At 28.4% G+C, this 14,466-nt stretch overlaps 1 protein-coding gene across 1 annotated transcript in view; it reads left to right on the forward strand.

Moving 5' to 3' along the window:
• The window catches only part of LOC107446430 (tetratricopeptide repeat protein 38), a 58,960-nt gene that overhangs the window by 26,998 nt on the left and 17,496 nt on the right, over positions 1–14,466 (forward strand). The window contains exons 9-10 of the mRNA XM_016061070.4: positions 5,432–5,549; positions 9,390–9,555. Coding sequence (XP_015916556.1) covers positions 5,432–5,549; positions 9,390–9,555 — 284 coding nt within the window. The remainder of the gene's footprint in view (positions 1–5,431; positions 5,550–9,389; positions 9,556–14,466) is intronic.

A 14,466-nucleotide genomic window follows, 5' to 3' on the forward strand; every position in this document is an offset into this window, starting at 1 on the left:
CAATTTCGAGGCCCGAGGATCGAACCAGGGACCTGTGGCACGACAGCGCGAAGCGCTACCACTCAGCCACCTGCCTAGTAATCCTCAATTTCTCACGGATATCTGGTGTTGTTCGAGACCGCTGCCGCTTACTTTGAGTGCAGATAAACGTATCCTCATGTTTGCATATTATTCTAGGTCTCCCGGACTGTTGATGGCTCTTATTTTGGTCAGTTTCATTCTTCTTTTGCAAAGTTCTGACAAATGGGGTGTTGTGGGAAACATTAGTTTTTAAGGCCAATTTGTCTACTTTAATAGCCTTAACCATGAAGTGCAATAATAACTTAACCTGTTTATGCACTTATATCTAGCATTTGACCCATATTTCTGTAATAAATTGTATAAAAAAATGTTAACTTTTGTTATTAATATGTCCAAGTTATTCTGGCAAATTAAGGCTATTATATCAATATTTTAAGTGTGTTATGCGCATGAAATTAGCTTATAATGAACCTTACAAAAGAAGAGGAAAAGTAAAATGTTTATAAATTAAAATTAATGAATTTTTTAAAAATAAATTACACTTTTTATAGAATAAGTATTCACATGCACTTTTGTTCATTTCGTAATCAATTACAGAATAGATACAAAATGAAAAAATAATGAACAGTTTTAAATGAAAATAGGATTTTGTGAAGTTTGTTGATGTTCATATTTGATAAATTGCAAGTTTAAGCTAGAAATATATAATTATTTTTGAAAGTTCTGAAAAATATACAAGTGAGTCTAAACTTTTGACAGGTACTGTAAATATATATTTATGTAATAACATGCTAGCAATTAGGTAACATGAGATTAGTGATGAGCATGTATCAGTAAAGACAATGGTATGTTTTTAAACACTGATTCAAATGATGAAATTTCCTTTACTGAAATTAATGTAACCAACAGCGTAGAAAATGACAAAACAAATCCGCAGTTACCATACCTTCCCAAACATATAAGATGTAGTACACACATTAAATCTTATTTCATTTGCTGACTTAATGAAGGGCATCAAATTGTTTGTGGCGTACGCATATGAATGTCATAAACAAATGCAACGTATTATGTAGAGCAGTAGTTTGCCCAAAAGTTACAGAAATTGTAATTAGTTTATTAGGTTTTACACTTCCACACCCATGGGAAACTCGAAGGAATTAACTGTATCATGTGCTAGGAAAAATTCTGCAATTCCAATCAAAATTTGGACTTTTATTTTAGGCTTTGAAAATTATAGTTTTTATTTTTGATGAAGAAATCAGATACATTGAGAAACATCTAACTTATACTAGGCCTATCGCAGAAGCTTTAGATATATTGCAAGCTGAAACGTTTGCATACTATGGAGTTCTCGTACCCACGTTAGTGGCACTTAAACGCAAATTAGAACAATTGAACATGCAAGAATTTAGATATTGTAAATCAATAGCACAAAGTCTCCTTGAAAATCTCAATAGGCGATTTGAACATATTTTTATTTTTTCTTCTACAGAATCAATAAATGCTGCAATAGCAGCTTTTACTTATCCTAAGTTTAAAAACAGATGGTTTTCTTGCATGTCAAAGGAAAAACATGACAAATTACTAACTGCTCTTAAAGATAATGTTTCTCTGGAATTACCAATAAAAATACAAATGAAGATTCTATGATACAAATGAAATAAAAACAGATGAAATTCAATTTCATGAATAACTGTACCAATGACTTTTTTTTCTTTGGAGAAGAAAGAACTATACAGGCCTGAAGCCGACCTGTACCTCTGAAGCCGAAATGCAGGAAACAAATTTTTTCAATGACGGAAGAAATAATGCACAAATATTGAACTATTATGAACCGATTAAATCTGTATTTATGAGATTTAACACGCCTCTTCCGTCTTCTGCACCTGTGGAAAGTTTATTTACCTATGCTACTATGACAAATTTACTAAAAAGCAATAGGTTATCAGATCTTACATTTGAACAGAGAATAGTCATCAGAGACAAATTACATATAACTTTGTAATCATAGAAATATGTTATAAAAATTGTTTTTGTTTTCATTAGAGTAGCATGCAAAATGTGTGTATTATGTGTATCTTTTAAAATACATCAGTTATATAAAATTTTTTTTCTTCTTCATTTTGTATCTATTGTTTTGTTTGGAAAATAATTTAGTTTTTTTGGGAGGAAAATGAAAGACAATTTTCGTGTAATGAATGAATATTTTATTAAATTATATATTGGCCTTTCTGGTCCAACACCTTTTGCCATCTTTCTGGTAGTAACATGATTCCACCCTCATAAACTTTTTGGTCTTTGCTGGCAAAAAACTGATCCAGGTGATTTTTGACCTCTTCATTTGAAGTAAAGGTTTTACAGTCCAAAACATTTTGCAGTGAGCGGAACAAATAATAATTCGAAGGCACCAGTTCTGGAGAATATGGTGGGTAAAGTATAGAATAATATTGTAAAACAGCAATATAAGTAATCATTAAATGTCGAGTAAAGTACAGTTGTAATGAGCACTTCCTATATATTGAAATGGTTCAAGAATAAACATATATTTCTCATAAGACTCATTATGAAACTCACAGAAAATTTTTTTTATTTTAAATAGTGATGCATAAATTAATTTTGAGAAATGGCATTGCAAATTTAAACCATACATAGAACGCAAAGAATACAAAAAAGAAAATATAGTTTTTTTGTGTGGATAATATAACTTTTTTCCTAAAAGAAAAAATTCACTAATATCTTCGCTTCACTATTAATTAAATCCGATTTTATTTTCTATGAAATTTTATCGATAATTGGGTAAATCATTCAGGTGTTCATTGTTTTGTGCATTGTACACACTTGCAACATGCATACATTGCATGTACAGAAGTATCTGCATAAATTGTAAATACATATTTACATTGTAAATGCATACAATGTATGTATATGTGTATAATATACGTACTTGTGTATGTATAATGCATGTATGTATGAACGAATGCATGTACATGCGACATACCTCTGTATTTACAAATACAGTGAAACATCGGTTAAGCGGATATTCTTGGGTATGAAGAAATTGTCTGTTAATGAGAGTTGTTTGTTTATAGGAAGGGTACTCTAATAATGAAGTTCAACACCATAAATTGTTTTTAGATTATTTTCAGAGATATAAATAAATAATCTACAAAGATATTTATTTGAATTTAACAAAATATTTATTTCGATAAAAAGGAATATATAAAAAAAAATTGGTATAAATACTTAATTCTAGATGTAGCTACAGATAAATGAATATAATTTTCCTATTCCCACAGATATTCAAGTTAGATATATGATACCGAATAGGAACTTTTAGTCCTTAGTCAGTTTCAATTATTAGGTTTGCATCCCTTAACACCTACCTATCACTTGTTAGGAAACATGATTAATACCTACTAGAAAGTAAACCTCTCAGGATTTGCAAAAAAAAAGCAATGCATACCTGTAAGTCAAGAGGACCTATGGTGTTAATTATTCACAATTGATTATCTACCAAGTGTCTGAATAAATGTTTCATTTATATGAACACCTAAAAGATTATACTTCTGTTCACTTTCTTTTCCCCAGTTGGTTAAATACAGTCTTCAAATTGATAAGAAAATGAAATAAATTTTCAGTAGGGAAGAAGCATTGAGAGCATTTTAGACCTCATTTCAACTTGAGGGGTCTCATAATCTGTGTCATCCAGATAAAAAGATGCCACTGACTGAATTATTTCACAAGAGCAGTATCATTTTTGCTCCTTTTTTGTAAAGATAAGGCAGGGGGACAGGAGAAAGATTGATTCTTTAGTTGTGAAATAGCTACACAATATTTTTAGTTACGGATGAGGCTCAAAAATTTACATGCTTTAAAATTGCTGAAAAAGCAGAAAGGTTTTTTGTTTAAAATTTAGAAAAGTAGTGTCTGGTTTGAAGAGATAGAAATAACGTTTCAGGATAAAAATGACTATCGCGTCCGGTCATGGAAGTGTCCGTTTTGCGGAGCATGTACGTTATGGTTTGTTCATAGAAGCTTCCCGGGGAATCAAAAATATGTCCATATTGAGAGGCGTTTGTTTTGCAGGAGTGTCCATAACAAGAAGTTTCACTGTACATACAACTGTACTTAAGCTTTTTTCTATAACGTATGTTCATATATACATATTTACATACAGTCCCTACATAATACCTGTGTGGGTAACCTACTTGTGTATGTACAAAAATTCATAGGAGTGTATGTATCTGCCTACGTACAATGTAGGTTCGTACATACAATATACAAATGTATTTGTCTGCGTATAATACATTTATGTGCTTGCACTTTCATACAATGATTAAACATTTTGTTTTCTTTCAAACAATAAAACTGATTTTTACAAATTTTGATAAAAAGTTTTCAATTTTCAACATTTCCGATAACAATGCCAACAAGCCCTCTTGAAATTATGATTATATTTATGAGTGTTGTAATTATTACAATTATTTGTATTTAAGATTACTTGTAATCGCTGGATTATGATTACTGCTAAACGTGTTATTACTGTTATTTGTTATATTATAATTCCCTTTTATCACCTGTTGTGACTACTAATAATCAAAATAGTTTTTTTTTTATCAAAAATTGTTATTACTTGTAACTGTGACTACTTATAATCATGATTACAAGTAGCTTATTAATATGTTCTTTTTTATGTAGTTAATCATAATTGTAGTCAGTCATAGTATTCAGTGCTGAATTTTGTGTAGCAGTGGAGTTATTCATTTGCTCTTGACTAATGAATAAAGAATAATGATTAAAAATAATAAATAATTTATTCTTTATTGAAAATTTTTTTGACTAATGAATAAATATTTATTCATTATTCAGGACGATTTTGAATGATTATTCATTAGTCTTTATTCATTATTCTAAATAACATCTTTGATGTTTTTTTATTTTTAATACTTAACTTTTTTTATTGAATTTGTTGAAAAAAACCTAAATTATTAGGGGAAGAACAAAAACAATTTGTCAAAACTAGTTTTTTTTGCATTAAATAAGAAATATGATTGAAAATTTTATATTAAAAAATTTTTTGAAACTGAAGTTTTAGTCATTGAGGTTTGACTGTGTCATAAAAACATTTACCTAACAGTTGTATATTTAAATTGGGTAAAATCAATTCATTTACTCAGAGTGTGATGCTCGAGCCAGATGCAATGTTTATGATGAATTTTGTGTGGCCTTTACCCTCAAAGTTACAATTTTTGTTAAAGCTTAAATTATGTATGTATCTACATTTTTTAAAATTTTGTTTCCCTTTTCTCTCTTTTTGGTTATTATTTTTTATTGTTAAATAGCACTTATTTAAAGAGTTTTATTTTTCTGTATAATATTTTGGTAAAAAAAATGGTATTTATACTTGTAGGGGGAAAGTGAAGCTGCTTTAGATATATTTGATTCAGAAGTTAGTGATAGAATGAAATCTGGTGCCATGTTAGACATAGTAGATTCCACTTCATTGCTTTATCGTCTTGAATTAGCAGGTTGTTGCATCTTTTGTATTTTTTAAATTCGTTTTGCATTTTTAGAGACTCATTATCTTTTGTGTTTTGAATATTGGGTAGATAGAGATTACATAAACATTTAACAGTAATTGCAAATTGCATGATGTGTTATGCTCTGAATTTTCAGTATGATTTTGTATGTGTAATGAACTGTTGAATAATTGCAATTTTGTTTGTCAAGCAGAACAAAATATGAAATCATGTAAGCTACTATGTATGGCTACAACATTATTTGTGTCTTGTTGTTGCACTTACATTATTTTTTATGATAAATACGAAAAATCTACTAGTTTATGTATTCATATTTTGTCCCTTGCATTTTAGTCCTTTCCCATTTCTGCCACATTACTAATTCAAATAATCTTCATTAGGTATAGACATTCCATATCATTTCTTACTTTTTGTTACAGTGGTTATATATTAGAATGACTTAAACATTTAAAAAATATATTGTAAAAAAATAGTCATTTCAGTTTTGATTTTAGTGATGAGATCCTTCTTTAGAGGAACGACACAGGATTTTGCCTGTACTAATTTAATTTGAAGTTCATTTTCGCATTCAATTCACAAAAACAAACCACACAAATTCACAAAAACTAAAGGCTTTTCTACTAACATCTCTAAACATATGAGTAGTTGTAGTTGATTTAGTAATTGATCCCCGAAAATAATGCTGAATTTGAATTAATTTCAAAAATCCTAAGCTAGATAGCCAATTTTTAATTTATCCACTATTTCAGATGTCAGTTTATGATCCCATCCTAGTCTATAATTTTCCCATGCTCTAAGCATTAGTAGTTTTGTAATGATCGTCACCAATGTAGTGAAGCCAATTGTATAATATTTTTGGCAAGAGTTGCGAAAGTTACTGTTTGTACAGCTATTGTTGTTATTAGTTATTGTTCTGTCAACTTTTAAGAAGCCCTAAAACACCCGACGTATTTTAGTTGTTAAACCAGATTCCTTAAAGACAGCACTGTGTGGAAGATATCTGCATTTTATGTTAGAGAAATTCCAGTTTTCTAGGGTCCAATCAATATGGTTGTGAGCCTAGGAAGGATAGGGGACGTGATGTCATGGTGTTAGTAAAGCGCTGCACTGTTCTATTGGACACGTCCCTGTCCCACCACCCATTTTTGCTTGCAGTTATTTGTTACTTACCTGTTAATACTGTCAATTCTACGCACAAGTCAATGGTTTCGGTCATTAAGTGCAGGCGATCGGCCACCACATTTTCCATGGTAGAAGGTAACACCAGAAATTTGGTATACTCGGCACACTCTTTACACAATAGATCCAGGAATGTCAAATTTCCTCAATATTTCCGAAATTAAATGTCACACGCATTTAGCTCCAACTACGATTCCATGTTCAAAATCTATTAATTGTCGTCTTGTGGTCATAATTACATCAGAAACATTCTCAGATAAATAAATCGGACAGAAGTCCTGTAACTGCACTACCCATATATACATTTTGTATGCGATACTACTGCCATCTGTATATTTGCATATTGCCTCAGTATATATAGGTATTAATATATATATATATATATATACACACACAGTAGGGAACCGATTATCCGGAACGATCGGGAACATTGCTATTTCGGATAACTGATTTTTCCGGTTTTCTGAATCGCTACAAAAAGCAGTTTTTTTATTGTTAAGCCCAAAAAAAAAAACATTTTTTTTGTGGAAATAATCTTAAAAGGAAGAAAAAAAGATGAAGGAATACACTAATGATTATTTCCAAAATGATGGTAAGGTAAACATCTTTCAAAAAAAAAAGAAAAATCCTAAAATCTTATGAGGAAAAAAACATTTTTAAAAAAAAATGGCAAAATGTGTCGAATTTCGTTCCGGTTTTTTGGTTTTCCGGTTTTCTGATTTCCGGATAACGGGTTCTGTACTGTATATGTATATATATATATATGGGTGATTCTCATGAAACATGAAATTTACTGTCCCTTGCTCCAAGATCTAATACTGTATTACTAAAAGAACTTTTTTTAAAAAAAAATTAATAAATAGCATTGCTGTTAACATTTTAAAATGATTTTGCACTAGCATTGACTGTTTTGTATACTGAAAAAATTTAATTGAATATCAAAATGTCATTTTCCTGGCATGTCCCAAACAATATTTCCAATAATAACTGGCTTCAAAACTTCCCATGCATTTTTCAAAATCTAATTATTTTTTATCTTATCCTATGTAAGCATTTCTAGAATATACGCAGAGGGTATTGTTTACTAAAACTTTGTTTAAAATTTTTTTTTCTGTCAATAATTTGTTTGTCCCATGAAAATCTGTCATTTTCCTGGCTACTTTTATTTAGTGATTTATAACCAAAATAGATAGCGCCAGGAATCAATATGTTATGTTAATAAATTGATTAGGTACCCTCCTATCTGAACATGTCTTGTTGCATGAATAAAGAACCAATTTTCTGGATCAAAATCTATTTCAAAAAATTTTTCAAGGTGAGTAGGTTTTTATGCTGTCATTTTCCTGGCTTCTTGAAATCATTAATAACAAAAACTACATAGATTTATCTGAGTTATTTTAAGAAATACTGTTGTTTTCTGCAGAATATAAACGTCTTCGGCCAAAATACTAAATTAAAGTAAAGTTATATGCTATAAAATGGCGAATTTGTCATTATCCTGGCTGTCATTTTCCTGGCTTATGAATGCCACTACATTGAAGTGTTACCAGAAATTCTTTTTTAATGGTTAATACAGTAAAGAGGGAAAGCAAATATTAACCTGATACCAAGTTTATGCATGATTGTAATATGCTTGGATGTAAACAAAGTTATTTATTTATTTAATGATTGATTATTATACACAATTTTATTCTGTACATATCAGCAACAAAATTTTTTTTTGTTTCTTTCTTCAGTGGATCAAAAGAATTAATTTAAGCAATTTATGGTCCATCTAACATAAAGGCTTAAGTTGAGTTACTTACTATTAACTTAAAATGACTGTTTTTTAAATTTCTAAGGTAATATGTCATTTTCCTGGCATTCAAGATTTGGTGAATTTATATATTTTTTTTCTCGAGCAAATGTCAATAAACTACACGGCTGTCTATAAGATATTAATAAGTGTAGCTAAAAAAGTATACAAAAAAAAATTTAGATTATTTTGAAGACTTTAAATTTGAAAAAAATTTTTGGTCCGAATTGTCATGTTTTGTGAGAATCACCCATATATGAATTATTATTGATTAGAATTCCAATAATATGCAAAGCTTGAAATTTAATCATAAGTATGAGTTTTCTTCTGCCATAATCATTAAACTCTGTTCTTCATATACCAAACTTGATTTCTGGGATTCGTTCCGTGTTTTGAAAAATTATAATAATTTAGTTACTGGTCTTTTTAGTATCCCACAATTTCTCAGTATTTGAAAATCTATTCTAATTTAATCTTTTTCATAATGGGATTCCCATCAAACCTCCTCTTACCTGTTTCTTATTTCTCTTCTTTTGTTACCTGTTCAAACTTGTTCCTCTGTTCCTATTGGTTAAATCACTTTGCTCATGTTTGTTTGTTTCTTTCTGTTTAATGTTTAGACTCTGTAGAAGATTCGTGTTTATAGAAGCTAAACTATGGGGGGTATGTCATTTGTGCTTTATCCAATTTTCTTTTGCTTTGTGTTTACAGATGTTTTAAAAACAGTGGTAGTGATTAAAAATAAAAATCTGTGGAAAAGGAATGCTATTAGGGTTATGATTTGTCATCGTAAAGAAAACACACTTTTAAGTAAAAATATTAATTTTAAAGTGAAAAATGTTAATTTTATTTAGGTGTGAATGTTGGAGAACGGTGGAAGGAAGTTTTTGATATTTGTCGTCCACATTTTGATGATCATATTTTGGCTTTTAATGATATCCATTTATTATTATCCAGTATTGGAACTAAAAACAAAGATGCCACCAATTATTTATTGACATCACTACAAGAATTTATCAAGTAAGTATACATATATTATGTATACTGTTAATTTTTTATTATCTAAATCTAACCTGTTGACAATTGTTCTAAGTTCATACCTTTTCTTCTTTTACTTCTATAGATGAACATCAAATCAACCTTTATAAATTTTTGTAATGATTGCATTACCATAGTAATCCACTAAGTTATTGCACCTCTTATGTGGCCAACTTACACAAGTTTCTCTGTATATAGAGTCACTATCGTTTTCAAATAATATTTTTTCTATGAGTCAACATTTAAATTTACAGAAAGATGAATCTCCTATATCTTAAAACAGGGTTCCCACGCTCCTTAAAAGTCCTTAAAAACTGCTTAGTTTTTATTTTGAAAATTAAGGGCCCTTAAAAGTACTTAATTTTAATTCAAGGTTCTTTAAAGTCCTTAATTTCTAGTATCACTAGTTGGTTGGAACAATTTTTATATCTTAGAAAAATATCCACAGTTAAAAAGTAAGTCTTTCGCCTAAAATGAGATTCTGCATCGAGGGTAGAACATTTTGAATGCATGTGAGGGTAGGGGTTACAAGCAAGTGGAAGAAAACACGCTCTTATTGTTTTTATTTTTTTATTTTATTATTAATTTTTTTCATTAAAATATTTTTTCTTTCTGGATCATTCTGAAAGAAAAAAATTTAGTGTGGGGAGAGAGGAGCGTGATACTGCAGGTGGGTAGAGGTCTTGACTTGTTTTTAGACAGTACTTAGATACTTTATCAGCTGACGATCTGCATTGACCTTCTTCATCCATAGGATTCGAGAAATTTAATTCTTCTGATAGCACACGTGATAGCTTTGATACTTCATTCAAATGTGAAGTTGTTGGAAATGCCAGGAAAGTGTGTTTTTAATAATTTATGGGCACTTGATGAAAAATATAAGGAATGGCTAACAGCATCTAGTGATCGTCACAAGGCAAAGTGTATTTTTTCATTGTGTCATATTTTCTTCTGAAGTTCAATTTTATAAATGACTCCATTTTTTAATATTAAGGATATTACGAATATTCGGCGAAGTATAATTTTAATCAGGAAAGTCATTTTTGTCATTTTATCATTGACACTTTTTGTTTTGAAAAGAGTGAAATGTTTGTTTTCTTTTTTCACTTTTGCTGGTTTTTTTTTAAAGCATGGCATTTTAACAGCGTTTGTGATATATTTTATCACCACTTTTTCTTTTAAAGTTGTACAGATAATTGGATAACCAGTAAAATAGAAAATTGATCTTCTACGTTGCAAGTTTTGTTTTAAGAATTTAGGAAAATTTTCTGTTTCTCTTTTGCTTTTTTGATTAATTGTGTTTTTTTTTATTTTGATAGCATATTTTAAAGACCCTTATTTTTCTTAATTTTTTCTAAAGATCTGGTTGTGAGAAACACTCAAAGCGTAATCTGCAACGTTAAATTTTTCTTATAAAAAATGAGAACGATTTTTTGCTTTTATTTCTGTTTGGCTTCCCCATTTTTTTAAAAAAAAAACCCCAACAAAAACACTTGTTTTTGTTATGATGCAGCAATTTTAACGATCACTACTCTTAGACATTTTTAAATCGATGTATCGCGAATTATTGACTTAACACACATATCGGCAGGGCAATAAGATAACTTTTATTCTAGGCGAAGCATCAGGAATCTGATTTAAGACAATGCTCATGGTTTAACGTGCGAGGATTCTTGCCTATGCTAACGCTATCACCGCACTGACGAAGACTAATTTGGTTTCGTCTAGCTGCGAAGGTGTTCATTACATTTTTGGCTACAAAGAAGATTTTCTTTTTGTGATATTGAATAACCAAGAGTGAGGATCAGCGTTGAAATATAGAACGTGATGCATAGTTACTTTCTCCACCATTTTTGACCTTTGGATTTTACGTTTCTTGAAGATTATTTTCAGCGGAAAGTTATTTTGCTATTGCTGTGCGTTTTATTTCGACGGGATGTAGCATTTCAAGTAAATTATTTTCAGTGAGACTTTTGCTACTTAGCGATCGTTGTGCATTATTTCGTCACTTTTTTTCTGTCTGGATTTAACATTGTCAGTTATTTTCAGCAGACCTACTGTTACTTGGCGATCGTTGCGCAATTGCTGTTATCTTAATTTTTCGTTCTGAACTTAATATATTAAAGAAAAGAAATCAGGAATTAAAAAAAAAGATTCTTTATTGATCTTTTTAAAAGTGATTCAATTTAATATTTTATATATTTTGCATTTAAATAATTTATACTTCGTGATAAAAAGTTTTTTTTAAATTTATTTAATTCACGTAAATATAATAATGTGATAGAATTCGATTAGTTTTTAAACCAATAAATCTTCAGTCGCTTTTAGTTTAAAAAAATTTAAAACAAGGCCTACATTTAATTAATTTACTTTTATTTTTGAGGAAATTAAAACAGAGTTTGCGTCCTTTCTTTTCTTTTTTCTTAATTTGGCTGTTAGTTAAAATTACTAATTTTTTAAAAATTAAATAAAAAGTTAAGCAATGTTTTAACGCTTTTCAATAATTTGACAATAGTGCTCTTAAGTATAGAATATTATTTTTATTTTTTTAAAAATTCCTTCAATACTTGTTCGTTTAATAATTTGTTAGATAGTCAGTATTATTTTTAAACATTTAAATTAGTCTATTTCATTTTCAAATAGGAAAGTAATATTAAATAAATAAAGAAACTTACATGTATTTTTACATTAAAACCGTTTGACCATTAGTCAATACAACTTTATTATTTTAAATAAGTAATTAACAAAAGCCTAACGATGTTTAAAACGCATATTTTTTTTCAACAAATAATTTAAAACAAATTTTTTTAAGTGAACATTTCTTTTTTTTTTTTTTAATTTGTAATGTATGTAAAATATTTTGTAACAGTTTTATTACTATTTTTAAAAAATCTAAGTAATTTTAAAAAAATTTAAAATAAGCTTGTGTTTGTTTTTACTTAAGACTAGTCAATCTTTAAGACAGTCTTAAGTCAATTCATCTTTATTTTAATTGAAAAAATTAAGCAATGCTATTGATGATATAGAAGCAATTTTTTTTAGAATTAACATTTTCTTTTGTTATAGATTTATTTCTTATATTTATTTTTGATTGATTTAAAGATTTCTGATTGATAAATTTCAAATGTATGTTAAATTGCGATACATCGCAAAGTCTGACTGACGATCTATCACGCTATAAAAAATTTTATAACGCCCTGGCCTATTTTTATATAAACAATAATGATTCTTGAGGATTTTTTGAAAAAAATGTTATTTGATCACTGGGTAGGCGGTCACTATTCGACCACTAGATCACTATTCATTATTCCCTATTTTGTAATAATAGTAATATATATATATAATCCATATTTGCATCCAATTTTCATTACCTTTGATTTATTTGACAAATTATTGTTTTATAATTTCAGACAATACTTTAATTATTACAAACAAATTTTTTTTATCGTTGATTATTTTAGTTCCTTCAATATCTATACAAGACACAATACTTTTTAATTGAATAAATTCTAATTCCTCAGAGGTGCAGTATTGCTTATCAGTGTAAGCATAAAATTTTTTATAACTAAAAGCAGACTATTTTATAAAGATTTTTATCTCCTTTTATAAATGATATTTCTGATTCCACTACGTTTTGTTGTTTTTTCCCTCTTCATTCACAATAAATTTTGTACTGAATTATTTCATTATATTTTCAATTTTTAGATATGGAATTTTTTCATTTTTATTTCAATTGATCATTACATCCTGCCTTGTCCTGTGTTTCAATATTTATGTTAGCTCTTATTTTAACAATCATTTCTGTTTCTCAGTTCTTAATTTTAATTGATAAGTTTTTCTTTTTTCCTATTTATTTCTTTTTTCCTGATTGTTAGGTACTAAATATATTCTGATTTTAATCATTAAATTTTTTATATTTTGTGATTTTAATAAATCTTTAGCTTATTATAATTAGGTTTTACTTAGTTGAAAATAATTGTCTTAACCTCAATAAAGTTATATTTGTTAGTTTCTTTTTGCCTTGGTTTAGTATTAGTCACTGAAAATAATATTTTTATTAATTTAATGAATTTACCATCTTAATTTATATATTTCTATCTGTTTACCCAGTTTTTTTCCATTTTAAAATAAAAAATCTTAATGTTTAATCTGCATTCTTTGAGTTTTTCTTTATATTCTTAAAAGCTTGCGTGAGGTGATTAAATGCAATTTAATTTTAATTAAATTTAAATTGTTTGTATTAAACATTTCTTTATTTAGTTTTTTATTATGGATGACTGAGTTGAAGAAAAGCTATTCCATTTTTTAATCTATTATTATTAATCTATAATGTTTTATTTGATGATAAATTATTGATCATTATGCCATTTTTAAGGTCCTTAATTTCTAGAAAAAAAGTCCTTAATTTTTTTTGTACAAGTCCTTAAAAGTGCTTAATTTTTGCTTTGATAAAAGAGTGGGAACCCTGTAAAAATCTTAAGAGGGATTAGAGGATCTTAGATGATTTTTTTTCCAGGTATGAAAGTTGTATCTATAATTGTAAAAAGTGGTGGTAAATTTATGATTATTTATGATTTACTTGTGAAATTTTCCTTAGGTTAGCTTTATTTTTTAAAAATACATGATCAAGTTGCTTTACTTGTTAGTACCTATATTTTAAATTCTTAATGTACTGTGGTATATCTGAACAGGACCAGAGACAGGATAGGATTGGTGGGGCTCTATATACCTTCATAATGAAGCTTCTCCTTACTCTAAAAAAATTGTATAATTGCCATTAAATGAGAAACATTTTTTATGCCAAATATGTTTGAAAGAAAAACATGTTTAGCTAAGTTTTTACTATGATAGTTAATCATTTATTTTTATGTCACTTGTACTGAAACAATAGCT

This window comes from Parasteatoda tepidariorum, chromosome 11 (assembly GCF_982258835.1).
Source record: "Parasteatoda tepidariorum strain Cologne lab strain chromosome 11, Ptep-v5.0, whole genome shotgun sequence".
Taxonomy (NCBI): Eukaryota; Metazoa; Arthropoda; class Arachnida; order Araneae; family Theridiidae; genus Parasteatoda; species Parasteatoda tepidariorum.